General features: G+C 32.2%; 2 protein-coding genes across 2 annotated transcripts; both read right to left on the reverse strand.

The window, feature by feature from the left end:
• Positions 1 to 751: 751 nt before the first annotated feature.
• Positions 752 to 1,613, reverse strand: LOC109811656 (uncharacterized). Its single transcript, XM_020375447.3, has one exon. The coding sequence runs from the start codon at positions 1,538 to 1,540 to the stop codon at positions 887 to 889; it is 654 nt and encodes a 217-aa protein (XP_020231036.2). The 5' UTR covers positions 1,541 to 1,613; the 3' UTR covers positions 752 to 886.
• Positions 1,614 to 9,984: 8,371 nt separating this feature from the next.
• On the reverse strand, positions 9,985 to 10,834 carry LOC109811668 (uncharacterized). Its single transcript, XM_020375464.3, has one exon. The coding sequence runs from the start codon at positions 10,746 to 10,748 to the stop codon at positions 10,107 to 10,109; it is 642 nt and encodes a 213-aa protein (XP_020231053.1). The 5' UTR covers positions 10,749 to 10,834; the 3' UTR covers positions 9,985 to 10,106.
• Positions 10,835 to 17,385: the final 6,551 nt, after the last annotated feature.

The following is a 17,385-nucleotide window of genomic DNA, read 5'->3' on the forward strand; positions in this document are numbered from 1 at the left end:
AATTTTACTCTTGATAGTTTAAATAATTTAGTATAATTAGTGATTTCCTGTAAAGTATTGCATAAGTCTCTTGAAAAACAACACTCATACTCAGCATTAAACTATTTGTAAGAATTGGTTCAATTGCCAAGGAGTTAACATTAGACAACTATGATTTGAAGATGAAAGAACAAGTTATTTCAGATTTGGTGGTGATTTTGAGGAATTTTTTTATTTTATTTTTTATTTTTTTATTTTGAGGAGTTATTTTATACTATCATATTCTAGGTTGAGGATATATTATTGGAAATAACTTCTTGTTACTCAAACATTTTACACTGCCATTTTAATGATACATATGTAAACAATCTCATCCTAGATATAAATTGAAAGTGTAGGGAATCAAATGAAAAATTAACCTTTATTATGACTACGCTTTTTTGGTTTGTTTTCAGCTTTCAGCAGGCAATTTATGTATATATAATAATCAATCTTTTATTGCTAGTATATATTTTCACCGATAAGCAAGTAAGCAACAATTTTTATCGTAACTTGCTACAGATTTTGCCTAAGATTACAAATAATTTAGTGCTTGTATCAGATCAGTAAACTAATAACCAGTGTTCTGATTCTAAATTTGTGGTAGGGTTGGGGGTGGGTGGGAGGATGGACTAGTCAACTTTCATGCTTTATTTTAGTACATTAATTAAGAAACATTATACTACTTTCCAATAACTTTCATCAAAACATTTCCACAAAATTATGAACAGAATAAAAGAATGTCACTAATTATATATTAATACCATAAGGCAAAAATTAATTGATCTATATAAAAATATATGTTTGATCTATCAGTGTACAAATTTCGATTGTATACCTCTACAGTCTACAATAGTTCTTGAACATACTATCTAGCAGACACAACCTCTGCCTTCTTTTTTTCTTTCCATTCTAAACCTATAAATCTACACGGTGAAAACCTAACCTTGTATTCCGAAATTGTTTCAAGCTTAGGTGACCAAACCTGGTCCTTGGACTTCACAAGCATTTGATAATGTTTTTTCAACTCGGGAGTGCTGCAAAGGAAGTTGTTATTGCTGTCGGGGCAACATGGTCCTTTACCTCTAGTGATGAGCCTTGTGATGAACTCGGGCATGACCTTAATCAACACCCTTCCATTGGAACCTTTCAAATACTCAAAAGGGCACTCCCCAACTTTGATAGTGGCCTTGTTGGGGTGTGATCCCAAGGACAAGAGTGAAGACACGGAAAGGGTTTTGCATGTGAAGCTATCAATGGGAAGAACAAAATAGTCTTCACCTGGCATGAGTTCATCATCTAAGGCTAAAGCAGGAATTGGGTGTCCAATGAAGAAGGAATCTGCATGGCATACTACTTTGTCTGGAAATTCAAACATGATCTCACCAGCAATGTTCTTACCCGTGAGAGATCTCATGGTGCCATCCCAAAATATAAGTTTTGAACACGACAATAACGACAACGATGATGATAATGATGAATTTTTGGGTTGAAAGCATGGTGTCACTACTACATTTCCCATTGCAAGAGGAAAATCTTGAGAGAATGGTTGTGTGTTGTGTTAATAGGTAGAGGTTTTATAAGAATGGTGGATATTATATAAAGGGATAATATATATATGGTGATTGAAATAGTTGACTTTGATGAAGTCTAAGATTGTTTGTTTGTGAAAGGCGTGGAGGGTCGGTGTGGTCTGGTCAGCCATGACGGCTTTGAACATTTTAATTTTTTTTTTCTCTCTCACGAGTTGGTACACTCTTTTGTTAGACTTAAAAAAAAAAATAATAATAAAAAATCGTCATAGAAGGTTCAACCTTGATATTGTACAATGTACACTACAGTATTCAAATATATTAAATTAAAAGGTGCTCTATTTATTCTTCGATGTTTACGTTAGGGTTGTGAATTTTCTCATACAATGTGATCCATGTATTTAGACATTTATGCCCACTGTCGAAGGTTCTGAACTTCTGATTAAAATTGAAGAATAAAACAAAGCATATTCTTGATTCATGTAATAGTAAAAGTAACAACTATGAATATTGTTTATGGTTCAGCGTCAAACGGAGTAATTAATTTTTATATAAGAAGACATAGGTAATAAATTCCACATCTTTAATTTAATGGATTCAACTACTAACAACTCTTATAAAGATTTTGGTTAAAAAATTAATAAGTATATAATCGATAATGTTATATCTATTAAGGTTTTGATAATATTTTCTCACTTTTAATTCTTGAATCACTGCTTTTAAAGCACTATTAACATTCTAGCTCTTTAAAAACGAAGTACCAAAATATATTTAGCTGAAATCTAATTAATGAATGTTAGAATTAGTTTATTGCAAAAATAATATTTTTTCATAAGTTCTTAATTAATACACTACTTTGAAAAACAAGTAATAACTTCCCATAATTAAGTTATTCCTAAACATAATTGCTATTACGAATGAACACGTTAATACGTAAGATCTTTTATGATGATGGACAACAAAAACTCGGGATTAAAAGCTGGCCAAACACGGTGTCTAAAAAAAAAACCTGACAAATCATAGGAGATTTGTCTATTTTATTTTAATTATTGATTTTCTTAAGATAATGTACACTTTGTTTAAAATTAGAAAATTATTTCTAATAAAGTATTTTTTCAAAAAGTATTTTTTCATACACAAATAACAGTTGATTTTAAAAAATAATAATAACTTAGAAAAACACATTAAAAAATTAGAAAATTACTTATTTTATTCAAAAATATTTTTTTAAGGATTAATTCTATACAAAGGAGCTCATTGATCATTGAATAAATGAATAAATAGTATTTTTTAAAAATCAATTATTATGACTCTATGAAATCGATAATTAAGTATAAAGGCAAGGTTACGTCTTTATTTTGTAACATGTATATGATTTGGTTGGATAAGAAAATTTACAATTCACTTTGCTATTATTAGGAGACCTTTTTGAAATCTTCTATTAATTAAGATTTATAATAAAATTTTAATGTATAAAAGTTTATATTATAAGTACTTCAAATTTACGAAACTATATATTTATATTTTGATATACATACTAATTACAAAATTTTGAAATGTTTATATGCACCACTATATAAATTTATAAGATATTTCCTTATTTTAATTTTTTTTAAAAAATAAAATCTCAATTAAAAATAAGCAAAAATTTAAAACCTCAGTAATTAATATACTAACATTAAATATATCACAAAAATATATATAAAAAAAACATTATCCATGTGAGACCCCGTACGGATTTCCTTTTTTTCCCAACTCTCTTATTCTCTAACTCTCATTTTCTCCTTTCTCACTCTTGTGCCTTGGGTTTCATTTTCCATTATTGCTGTCTCAAGGTGGTGGTGCGGAATAGGTTCAGGATTTTTATAGCTGAGTGCGTGGAGCTCTTCTCCTCCTTTGTTGTCCAAGCTTGTTCTTCTTCTCCGATCAAGCTCCCCCTTCTTCATTTTCTTATTCCCGAAGCTCGGAATCTTCTGCCGAGGTAAGGGAAGCTAGTAATTTTGCTGTTTTTGACTTGGAATGAGTCTCAGATACTCATATGCTGCTTGTTGATGGATGATTTCTGGCTGAGATGGATGAAATTTGAATTTTTGGGGGTTTTTTTCGGGTTTTCGGGGTCTTTGGAGAAATTTTTGGGAAATTCTTGATTTGTGTTTGCATGTTGAAAATGAGGCATTTTTATTGATATTTGATGAGAATGGGAACTTTTGGCTGGATTGCATGTGGATTTGCTGTTAAGTTTTGCAGGATTTAGACAATTTTCGAACTTGGGGAGAGTTGCTGCTGAGTTCGCGCTGGGCGCTATTCTTCGCGCCGGGCGCGTGACCACCAGGAGACCCCATTTAGGCAAGCCCGCTAGGCACAAAGCTGTGTGCGCCGGGCGAGCTTGCAAATGGGAGTCTCTAGTTGGCCCACGCCGGGCGTGACTTGAGCTGCATTGGGCGCGATATCAATGGTGACAACGTTGGTGTGTGCTGGTGTCGCGCTAGGCGCACATTTGGACTCGCTGGGCGTGGAGACTCCTTAGGAGTCTCTGCCAAGAGAGCGCTAGGTGCAATGCGAATTGAGCCGGGCGCGAGACCTTGGTAGGTCTCTGCCTTCCCCACGCTGGGCGCGGGTTAGGCCACGCTGAGCGCACGAAACTCCTTAGAGTCTCTGCCTGGCAGGTGCTGGGCGCAATTGAAATTGCGCCAGGCACATGAGAGCCTTGGACTCTCGGGTTGAGTCTCGCCGGGCGTGAGTACTTTTGCACTGGGCGCGCTGGCCCCTGGTGCTCTCGGGTTGAGCCGTGCTGGGCAGGACCTCGAGTGCGCCTGGCGCGCAAGGAGATATTGATATAGGTGCTGTTAGCTGTTGAATTTTTGCTGAGGTTGATAATCAATGTTGTTATATGTTGAACTAAGTTGTACTTGATGAATATGTTGTGCTGACTAGGTGATAATGCTAAGAAAATAATGTATAACTGTATTAGAGGTATATTGTTGTGCTGAGCTGGGCTGTGATCGATGAATTTAAAATGTTGAATTTATAATATTATGTTGAATAGTGCTTGGCTGTGCTGTGTGTTGAATTGTTGTGCTGTGCTGTGCTGAGCTGTACGATATTATAGCCGCTAAGTCGGTGCTGTTATTAGCCACACACGTGATGCTGTTATAGCCGCTAAGTCGGTGCTGTCATCGCCGCTCTGCGGTGCCGTTATAGCCACTTGAGTGGTGCTGTTATTGCTGCTAAGCAGTACTGATATTACCGCATTGCGGTGCTGATATGAGCAGTACTGGTGTGCTGATAGCCATAGCCATTTTCTATCTTAATACTATGTATATATGTATGTTGGTTTTATTTACACTAGCTTACCCTTTGTTGTTTCCATGATGTTTGGACTGCAATGATCATACTATGTAAGGAAGCAGAGCAGGGATAGGTGGGTGACTAGTGGTGAGTCTTCAGCGGACCGGCGGAGCTGATTTCTTTTGTGACTGTTTTGTTGTTGAGCTACTTGGGGTAGTAGCATTTGATTATAATTTTTGTACACTTTAACTCTGTTCAGATTGAATCATGTATATATATATATTCTAGACTCTATATGTATACATTTGTTCTTTTCTGTGCAGTGTTTCTAGTGTGCTGTGCTGTGTGTGGTGACCAGCCGGGTCGTTACAATCCATCATTTTACTTATTCTAGATTTCTTAAAAAATAAGTATTGTAAATTTAAAAATAGTATGTGACACTCATACATACAAAAAAAATCACCATACACGTATCAATAATTTTAAATAAAATAAAATAAAATATTTAATCATTAAAACATGAATAAAATAAAAATTAAGGTGTTAAATTTATCTATATCATACAATCATTATATAAACGTTCAACAAAATAATTCAGCATATATACACCTATCAATAATTTTAAAAAATAAAATATTTAATAATCAAAACATGAATAAAATAAAAATTGAGGTGTTAAATTTATCTATATCATATAATCATATTATATAAGTTTAAAAAGTTCGCCATTCAAAGGTCTCTCTCTATCTATATATAAGTACATAAAAATAGTAGATCATTATAAAAATTTAAGGTTAAAAACTTAATTTAGTCCCTTATAATATTTTTTTGTTTCAATTTAGTCCTACTTTAATTTTTTGTTTTAATTTGGTCCTTAATAATTTAAATTACTTCAATGTTAGAATTCCGTCCAAATTATTTAAATGAAGTTAACTGTTGATCACGTGGATGCAAAGGTGGATGCCAAATTGCTTTAATGCATTTGGAACCAGAATGACCCGTTTTACTTACACTCATGGTGTGTAAATTTTACATTTGGAACGGCCCGTTCCAGATGCATTATTCAACACATAACTAGTGCAAGCAGAACGGGTCGTTCTAAAACCAGAATGGCCTGTTCTGGATTCAGAATGGGCCATTCTGGAATCAGAACGAGCCATTCTAGAATCAAAACGAGCCGTTTCAGAACGCCAATCACATACGTATGTTCAACACAATGCAACAATGCAGTTCAAAGGTTGAAAATAAATCATTTACACATACACAAATTTTTTTATCTAAAAAATAATATATTTTAAAAAATAAAAATTATATTCTAATAAATATATATATATATATATATATATATTTTAAATTATCGTATCTATAAAATATAAATTTCGAGGAGTTATTCATTTATCTGATATTTGTCAAACTTTTGAATGAGATTAATTCTCATATGAAATAAAAAAAATACTCTTTAATAATGATGTGTGTGTGTGTGTTATTAATAATGTAATATATTAATTTTTGATAAAATAAAATTTACAGCATGCATATTTATCTTTTGTGTTTTCTATTTATTGTATATGTTGATAAAAAAAATCAAAATTGTAAAAATTGTAAGATTGTATACATTGATTTAAAAAAATTAAAATAGGAAAGATTGGAAGATTTATGTTTTATTTATAATATTTATTATAAAATTTGTTTTAAAATAAATTATCATCTAAAAATTATATCACATATTAAAAAAATGTTTATATCATAAATAAATTAAACTTGATTTTTATAAAATTTAACATATTTATTTTTATGTTTTTATTAGTGTTAAATTATTATTAAGTAGGTTTTTAAGATTGTAGTTCTAATCAAACATTTTAAAAAAATGTCTATGACAGATAAATATATCATAATTATAACATGTATTTTCAATGAAAATTAGGTTTAAATCTGTTAAATTATAATATAACATAATCTGACTTAATTTATTTTCATCCTTAATCGTAATTGTAGATATAAAAACTTGTAAAAAATAACTATAATATATATTTATACTTTTAAAAATTATATGTAAAATTTTTAATGTTTGTGTTTGGCATTTTGGAACCAGAACGACCCGTTCTGAAATCAAAACAGCTCATTCTGCTTGCACTCTTGGTGTGTTAATTCGTCACTGACTATAATCATTGATCGTTTGTGTTTGGCATTCTGGAACCAGAACGGTCCGTTCTGAAACCAAAACGGCCCATTCTACTTGCACTCTTGGTGTGTAAATTTTGCATCTAGAACGGCCCGTTCCAGATGCAAAATTTACACACCACCAGTGCAAGCCGAACGGGCCGTTCTGGTTTCAGAACGGGCCGTTCTAGTTTCAGATGCATTAAAAAAATGAAAATTTTACGGTAGCCGCTATAATTGTGGGGTACCGGTACAACCGTTTAATTTTTTTTTTAATAATTTATCTTTATAAATTTTTTTATATCTTTATATTATTTTTATTTTTTAAATTTTATCTTAAAATAGCATCTATTATAACTAAATAGTTTAATATTAATATTTTGTTAAAACGTTTTAGTTTTTTTTTTGTGTTAATTTTTTGAATTTATAGTATAAATTAGTTTTTCAGTTGTATTATTTATTATTTTTCTTTCTTATTTTAATATTTTTATAATGTTATTATACTTTTTGTTTTTAATTTTTTAATTGTATCACATATAAATAAAATTTGTTATAAAAATTGACCTTTTGATTATTTTTTTTTGAATTAGTCTTTTTGATTGATTCATCTTCTACAAATTTTTAATCTAAAATTTATGTTATTTTTAATTTATTTCTTTTAAATTTATTTATTCACATAATTTAAGGTACCAAAACCTTTCAATTATCATGGGTACCATAACAGTTCCCTTAAAAAAATTTGGCATCCACATATGCATCTACATGGCATCCACGTGGCCAACAGTTAACTCGATTTAAATAATTTGGACGGAAGTCTGACATTGCAGTAATTTAAATTATTAGGGACTAAATTGAAACAAAAAATTAAAGTGGGACTAAATTGAAACAAAAAAATATTATAAGGGACCAAATTAAGTTTTTAACCAAAATTTAACTACTACACACCATTATAGAAGAAAACAATGTTTTTTTTCTACTAGCAACATATGAATTAAATTACAAGTAATGTATGTAAAAATATATGTATTTAAATAAATTATATTAGTAGCAAAAAAAAAATTTGTTAAAAAAATATTTGCAAGCAACAAATAATTATAGTTTATCTTTGTGTTGTTTCTGATTTTTTATTTGTTCCCTTTTCTTCGTGCTCCTCTTCTTCCCTGCACATCTAGGTAACTTAATTTCTTCTTTTGCTTTCATTTTTTTTTGTGTTTTTTGTTATTATTGACTGAATGTTGATTGTGTGTGGTGATTTTGAAACAAATATGGTGGTGAAAGTGACAAACATGGTAGTGGAAGTAGCAAACATAGTAGTGTCAAACATGGTAGTGGAAGACAGTGTGAAGATGATGTTGTAGAAATGAAGAGATGTGAGAATGATATAAGGAAAGTGGTGGCAACGAAATGCAAAGATGTAACGAGAGAGAAAGAGCACAATAGAAAAACAATTGTTCACATAAAAATAAGACTTTGTATGTCAACTATTTTTATAATTTATAAAAAAAATTATTATTTTTTATATCGTTAGGATTTATGATGGGTCTAGAACTAACATAAAAAGTTTTTTTACCCATCATTAAAAGTGTCACACACATTAGTGATTATCTTAAAACTGTGAGTTTGGTCTAACTTAATTCTATAAAATCAAGGGGATACACTTCTATACTTATTTAGAACTATTGAACTTGATGTGTAGATAAATGTTGCGTGATCATTTTTATGAATTTATGATATATTATGATACTATCTTAAAATGTGAGTTTTTATTTAACTTAACTATACAACACCACACACCTTGACATGCAGATAAATGATATATGGCTCATTTTTTAATGAATTTAGGATAAACTCTTATATTATCTTAAAATGCAATTTTTGGTCTAACTACTTAACTTTACAAATTAAATCAACACTTTCATGCCTATTATTATTGGGTTGGTTGTAGATAAATGGTGAATGATGTTGTTTAATGAATTAAAGATATAACATGATAATATGAGTTTTAGTTCAACTTAACTTTAATAAATCAACTTATAAAATAAAGGTTGTCCCGAACTTATATACTTTATTTAATTTAAATTTATCTCTAATTAATGTGAAACTTATTGAGTTCTTTCTAAATAAGAAAAAATTCTTTTTTTTTGCAATGGCTTTGGGGAACTCGTGGTGGTGCTAACAATTCAATATGACTTTTGAGAAATTGGAGATTGTTTTAAGTAGTCGCAATCAGCGATGTTCAAAAAAGTTGAATTAATTAAATTATTATGTTTGATTTGAACTTAAATATGTTTCATCTAAATTAAATTGAATTAGAAAACAGTTTGAGAAATTTCAATCAATTGAACCATTTTCTATTTCCATAAACTATTGTTGCAAAAGTTTGAACTACACTATAATTTGAATATGAATTGAACTAAATTGAACAAATACTTATAAATGTCTTTTCAATTTCAAATTAACTTATACTCTCACATTTATGAACTAAATTGTGCCCAAAACAATTCAGTTTGAGCTATTATTGTCAATAACTTGTTTGCTACACATTTTACAATTCCACTAAGAGCTAACAACGCATGTAAAACAATTTCATTCTCATCCTCACTCTCTCACTCTTTCTCTCTCTATATACATATAAGCGGAAAGAATAGGAAATTAATTGTAAAATTAAATTAACCTTTTCTTATGGCTACAATGTTTTTTATGGATAATTTTTCAGCTATCTGTAATCATTTAAATGTGTATATAATAATCAACCTTCTCCTATATATATTTTCGCCAATAATCAAAAAATTCGTCTAGATTCACTTGGTACTGATTTGCCAAAGACAACATATAATTTAGTGCATGTACGGGATCAATAAACTAACCAGTGTTCTGAATTCTGATTCTAATAGGGACGGGGGACTAATGAATTAGTCTTTCCAGCTTTTTATAACTTTCACTACTTTCCAAAACAAATGTCATCATATTGATACAATCCACAAAATTATGAGCAGAAGAAATTAACGTCACTATTAATACTGAGGCAATAATATATATGTATGTTCAATATCAGTATACAAATTTGAAGTGTATAATCTACAATTCTACATTAATCCATGAAAACTACTATCTAGCAGACTCAACTTCTGCCTTCTCTTTTTCTTTCCACTCTAAACCTATGAATCTACACGGTGAAAACCTAACCTTGTGTTCCGAAATTGTTTCAAGCTTAGGTGACCAAACCTGGTCCTTAGACTTCACAAGCATTTGATAATGTTTTTTCAACTCGGGAGTGCTGCAAAGGAAGTTGTTATTGCTGTCGGGGCAACATGGTCCTTTACCTCTAGTGATGAGCCTTGTGATGAACTCGGGCATGACCTTAATCAACACCCTTCCATTGGAACCTTTCAAATACTCAAAAGGGCACTCCCCAACTTTGATAGTAGCCTTGTTGGGGTGTGATCCCAAGGACAAGAGTGAAGACACGGAAAGGGTTTTGCATGTGAAGCTATCAATGGGAAGAACAAAATAGTCTTCACCTGGCATGAGTTCATCATCTAAGGCTAAAGCAGGAATTGGGTGTCCAATGAAGAAGGAATCTGCATGGCAAACTACTTTGTCTGGAAATTCAAACATGATCTCACCAGCAATGTTCTTACCCGTTAGAGATCTCATGGTGCCATCCCAAAATATAAGTTTCGATGATAATGATGATGATAACGATGAATTTTTTGGTTGAAAACATGATGTCACTACTGCATTTCCCATTATAAGAGGAATAATCCTTAGAGAATGGTTGTTGTGTGTTGTGTTAATGGGTAGAGATTGTATAAGAACGATGGATATTATATAAAGGTATGATTATATATATATATATATATATATATATATATATATATATAAATGTGGTAAAAGGAAATATATGATGACTTTGAATTAAATTGACTTTGATAAAGTCCTAGGGTTGTTTGTTTGTGAAAGGTGTGGAGGAGTCGGTGTTGAATGGTCAGTCATGCCGGCTTTGAACATTTTGATTTGTTTTTTCTCTCTCTCTCTCAAGTTGGTACTGTGGTACACTCTTGTGTTAGACTTGCCAAAAACCAAATCGACGTCACGTAAGGTTAAACCTTCATATTCTAATACTATATTCAAACCTATTAATAAAAAGGTTCTCACTTATTGTTAGATGTTTACGTTAGGATTTTCCATCTTTGCTACGGTGTGATCCACGTATATAGATATTTATGGCCACCATATTCGAAGTTCTAATTAAATGAAGAAAAACAAAGGATTCAATGTTCATACATTATATACTTAACAACTTTGGACATTACTTTTATGGTCCAGCGTGAAACGGACTAATTTATTTTTTATATAACTAAGGTAATAAATTCAACATCTTTAATTTAACATGGATTCTACGTACAATCCGGATTCAAATTATTTACCTGTTTGTTGCGTCTTAATTGATGTCTCATTAATAAACAAAATTAATACGTCATTTAAAATATGTAATCTATATTTTTATTTCTTTTTATATTATTTTATTTTTCCTTATTTTTACTTCAGATTAGGAATTGTTTTTGTCTAAAATATATCAATTTCATAAAAACCTTATTCAACTTGATGTCAAGCCGTTGTTGATCTATCCGGTAAAATTGTCAAGAATAATTTAAGTAGATTAAATTAATTAACAAGAAAAAAAAATATTCTTGTCAATTGTTTATATAAAATGTACTATTTCATTTTTTGCCAATCTTAATGAAATTTTAGCTATCCACTCTATTTATTTATGTTGCCACTTATTTGTTCATAAACACATATATACTATCTATCATGTGGCGTAAGTGACTGGCATATTTTTAATTAGCATGAAAAGATAAGAAATAAGTAGGACGCACAACCTAATTTGGGAGAACAAAAAATAGATAAATTGAAGTTTGAAATCTTGCTAGAAAACATGTTAACAGAGAGTTGTGTGTAGAAAGAGAAAACATTTTTTCTTGAGAGATTCTGAACTAGAGTAATGCAATTATTTTATATGTAATTGTTAATATTTTCTTTTTTCCCTAATCTGTGGGTAAAAATAAGGATAGTAATATAAAAAGGATAAAATTATAAGTAAATATTTTAAATGACGTTAAAATTTTTTATTAGAGAAATACCAATTAGGGCACAATGATGTGTAGACAAGTTATTTGAATTCTTGCAAACAACTCTTTTAAAGATATCAATTAAAAAATTTATTAAAAATCACTGGATGGGTTGTATAATATTTGTCACTTTTAATTCTTCAAACACATCTTCTAAAGTACTCCTTAACATTCTATGTAAAAAAAGAAAGTACTCTCACTTAGAATAGTGAATTTAAGTCTAACTCAACCCTACAAAACCGGCTTGTAAGGTGAGGGTTGTTTTCCACTTATATACTATTTAATTGCCTAATCTCTAGTCGATTAGGGACTTGAGTTTTTCACAATACACCCCCTCACGTCCAGTACTATTGGGCTTGGTACGTGGATAAATGGTAGGTGATCCTTTTTAATGATCTAGGATTGGCGGGACTTGGGTTTTTCCCAATACACTCCCTCATGCCTATTGGGCATGCATCAATGATGGGTGGTCCATTTAAAGTGGATCTAAATGGCTCTGATACCATCTTAGAATAGTGAATTTAAGTTTAACTCAACTCTACAAAACTGGCTTGTAAGGTGAGGGTTGTTTTCCACTTATATACTATTTAATTGCCTAATCTCTAGTCGATGTGGGACTTGGATTTTTCACAATATACTCATCAACATTCTAGGTCTTTTAACATACCGACGTATATATTTAGCTAAATCAAAATAATGATGAATTTTAGAATTAATTTATTGCAGACTTAAAAAAAATAGTTTATTGCAAAAAAAGAACCCTAAGTTCTTAATACACAGCTTTAAAAAAAGTAATTATATATTTCTCATAATTAACTAAGTTATTGCAAAACACATCTAATTAATCGAAGTTGTAGGCTGACTATCACGAGGTTGAGAAACTTGAGAAATTCATTGATGGTATGGATTTGAATATTAATTAACGTCTCTGTTCTATAGGAAATAATTTACTTGGATCAAGCCTCACGACTCAACAATGAGTTATTTATAGATTCTTATTATCAAAGAGTTGATAGCTTTGTGGAAGGTTTATCCGTTTACGCTAAGAGCAATGCTAGGGATCGATATATCTTATCATCATTGTCTTTAATATTGCATTGTGGTTTACAAAACTAGGGACAAAGGCCATTTTGATTTAACTATTGGTGGTTAAAACATAGGGAATTCTTTTCCGTTGTCTCTAGTACTTGGAACGCCCTTTGTGTGAGAGAATGGAGAGCATATTTTTTTTTATTATTAGTATAATATTTTTTATGAGTAAATGCCCCAAGGAGCTTTTTTTTGGTGGAGGGTATATGACTTTAAGGAGAAGTTAAAGCTCTTAAAAAAAGGGGAATTGAGAGAGTTTTGGTGATGCATGTTTTACATAACAAAATGCAATAAACGAGCTTAATATGCTAATATTAGATAATATATCAAAGGAATGTTGTAGTATTGTTTTTGTTAGGCTTTGAGCTTTTTTTCTATGTGGAGAATAGGTTTAAATTGTGTAAGCCTATATGTTTCATTTAACCAAGTGGAGAGGGGTCATATTAAGGTGGAAAGAGTGACTCATTTTTTAGAGAAAACAACAAAAAAATATAGAGAGAAGAGAAGAGAGAAAATCATGTTGCTATGTTCGCATATCCACTAGGTAATCGTTTTCAATTTATAACCAAAGATTTATTGTTGTTGGATCATGTTGATTTTTGGACAACATGTTCGTAAGACAAGGTTCTTTGTTTTTAATGGTTGGATTGTCAAATGATGATTTGGAATGAGAGAAAAGAGTCTCGCAAGAAATTTATTTTTTGTGCTTTTCATCTTATTTCTCGTTTGTAAGAGATTATGTTTGGTTTGCTTTGTTTGATTGTAAACATTGTTTGATTTGTTCTTTTGGAAACATTCTTATAACTTTTGTTGATCATAATGAAAATTTTTTTTATTTAAACAACTCGTAATTTTTATCCTACATTGAGAGATTTTTCATGTTAAAAATATTTGTGTCTCTTATACATTAGAGTTATCTATTTTTACTTTATTTTATTGGTGTTTCTTGTTGATTCTTGCACGTAAGAGATTTAATTTTCATTGTATTATTACTCTTTTATTGAGTTATTGTTATTGTGTTGGACTTTTCCCCATCATGTTCTCCATAACAAAATGTGATAAACGAGCTTAATATGCTAATGGAAAAACATCATAGGAATGTTACAATAATAACTCTAATGATAATAATAGTTGGTGGCATTTCAGGGGCTTGGGTAGTAGTCAAAGACTTTAATTCTATTCTTCATCAGCATGAAAAGAACTGGTGGTTTTGCTAATCCTTAATTTGTTTAGGGGGATTGTTGGATTTTAGAGCATGATTAATGATTATGAGCTTGTAGATGTTGGGTTCCAAGGATATCCTTTCACTTGGAAGAGAGGGAACCTAGAACAATGATTGGATAGATTGTTGATTAATCTGCATTGGACAATATAATTTTAGGATTGTTTACGGTGAAATTCGTTTGTGGACTCTTTATACTCGAACTAGCATGAAAAACAGTTTCAATTTAGGTATTTAATTTAAGGGCAGAAAGCAGAGTGGGAAGATTTAGTAGCTACTAGTTTCCAAATATTCGTCAATGATTACCAAGAAATAATGTTCATGTACGTAAACACTTAAATAAACAGAATGAACAATAGATATATTCCCAATACAGATCATGGTTCATAATGTTCCAGCATTACAATATCATCATAATTTACGTAATTTTAAAACTACGTTTTAGTATTTAAAACTACGTGACTAGAAAAAGAAAGAAGACTAAACTAATCCTAATCTAAAAAGAGAAAAGAAAGGTGGTCAAGAAGCAACCATACCCAAAAATGATTCCTTGCACGATGCCATATGCGCAGGCAGAGAGTGCTTGAAAGCTCTATTCAAGTATGAGTTTTTCCGACCCCCGTGATGGTATATGTTCCTCATATTTATAGAGTTTAATCGATAGCAGTTAATTTCGTGAGAATGTATTGTGGGCATGGATAACTGCTATCCACTACATTGCTTACGTGGGCTTAATATAACTTCCCATAACTGTCCTCCCACATGTTTTTACTTCCTCGATCTACTTTTTAATAACCGCCTTGGTGTAATCGTACAAGAAACTTCTAACAACGTCTATTTTCCCTTCGAGCATACCGTTGTGCCACTCGAAATAATTCTTTTCGATTTCGAACCTTTGTTGTTAGTAGGTGTCGACTTTGTAACGTCTTTCGAGGAATCTCATGTACTATTTCGACCCATGTAGTCTTCGAGTAGGCCTAACAAATGCCCCCCTAGGAATTCAGTCGTGGTGAGCATACTCTTACTGCGATGAGAGACTTGAATTCCTATCAAGAATCATTCTTCGATTCTTCATCGAGATGGTTTAAGTGCTTGTCGTAACTTTTGAATTTTTGTTTCTTCGATGAAAACCTACCCTGATTCCGCATTTAATTCAAATGACTGTTTGATGGGACATTGATTGCCCTGACGGCGCGTGCTCATTCTTCCCCATAAATTTGTCTTTGAAGAAACGGTTTTGGCGGCTTGATTTGAATTGACATGGACTCGTTTTGACCTAAGGCCCATTTACCTCGTTTAAGACTCTTTTTTTACCATAGAGTAAAGCCATCTTTACCACTTCACTTCCTTTGCACACAAGTTTCTTGCTTTCTTTTGCTCCGCTTCTTGATCTTCTTCTCCGGTGATCTCTTATTCATTCAAACGTTCTTTGTTGTTGTTCATCCATGGCCTCTTCTGCTGCATCAACTTCTGCCGTTGTAGCCTCCACAGCTTCTCCTACTACTGCCTCGGCTTCATCTCCGGTTTTGGCGAATGCAACGTCTCCTACCGTGACCCCCGTAACAACCATGGCCACCGCCACCGCAACCTCTACTCAGATAGGTCCTCTACTGATGGCTAATGCCCAAGTCTGCAAGGTCAAAGATGGAGACGATACCTTCGTCCCTATTCCAGGCATGGAAGAGGCGAGCCTAAAAATCTTCCAATCTCAGGTACTACTTCCCTTCTCTCTTGAGAATGGTAATGTGCATGCTTTCTTAAGGCCGTTTATAGGTCAAAATAAGAAAAAATTTGGCAATACCTTATTACCTGAAGATACCTCTACCCTCCCCTTTATTCATTCTTCTGAGATAGACCTATCACTGTTTGGAGATACCACTAAGATCTTTAGAGCCTTTCCTCCTATTAAAGATAGGCACTTGCGCTAGTTAACCCGCATAGAAAGTGCAATGAGTTCTTCATGGATTGAAACCGATATTTTCGAATTTATTCAACTTGCGAAATTTGATTTACACCTCTTCGTCCCCCAAATGCTTCTTTCTGCTATTTTCTTTTGGAATCGAGAGACTTGAGCTTTCGAGTTCCCCTGCGGTTTTGTATGCCCTACTTTGTTGGATATTGCGACAATCACTGGTTTGGCTCCCATAGGAGATAGATTTCACCCTGATGCTTTTGAGGAAGAAATTTCGATCAAGGAAACTTCTATTTCTTGGGACAAGAAGACTTACCTAGCTTTTATCACTGCTCACGTAGGAGAACCGGATACCCCCGTTTCGACTTCTGAGCATATTGCATTCTTAATGTATTGGTTATCTGCGTGTGTCTTCTGTACTCCCTCCCTTCAAGTTCCGAAATATTACTATGTTCTGGCTCAAGCTTTACATTTGAAGAAGAGAATTTGCTTAAGCAAACTCTTATTAGCTTCCTTATATACCTGTCTTGATGAAGCCTCGGAGAGTCTTTTTCGAGAATCTGGTCCTCGAAATCTCTCGGGACCCTTATGGCTGCTTCAATTGTGGCTCAACGCCATTTTTGAGAAAAAACTTTCTTTGATTTCATCATTTACTCCAACCTGTGCACTAGAGGGAGCTCGTTTGACCACTCTCACTCCTCGAAAATGCTCAATCCAGAATTTCGCCAAATATATTGATGTTATCTTGAGTTTTACAAACTTCAGTGAAGATATGGCACCTTTTATATGGACTACATTAATGGGCCCTTCTTGGCTTCGACAGAACAATCAAGTAGGGCAAATATCCCACGATTCTCTCGAGATGTGGTTTGGCTTTCTTTCGTGGGATGTTATAATCTCGGGAATGCGGCAAAAGGATGTTCGAATTTACCCTTATCAGCCTCAGCTCTTTGCTCGACAATTCGGACTTTGTCAAATGAAACCACTTCCTCTCCGACGTAAAGAGAGCATCGATGCTGATATTTGTGT

The sequence above is a fragment of the Cajanus cajan genome, chromosome 2 (assembly GCF_000230855.2).
Source record: "Cajanus cajan strain Asha chromosome 2, NIPB_CcT2T_4, whole genome shotgun sequence".
Classification (NCBI taxonomy): domain Eukaryota; kingdom Viridiplantae; phylum Streptophyta; class Magnoliopsida; order Fabales; family Fabaceae; genus Cajanus; species Cajanus cajan.

Excerpts from the sequence above, each read along its gene's own strand:
- LOC109811656 (XM_020375447.3), bottom strand. The coding sequence starts at position 1,540 with ATGGGAAATGTAGTAGTGACACCATGCTTTCAACCCAAAAATTCATCA.
- LOC109811668 (XM_020375464.3), bottom strand. The coding sequence starts at position 10,748 with ATGGGAAATGCAGTAGTGACATCATGTTTTCAACCAAAAAATTCATCG.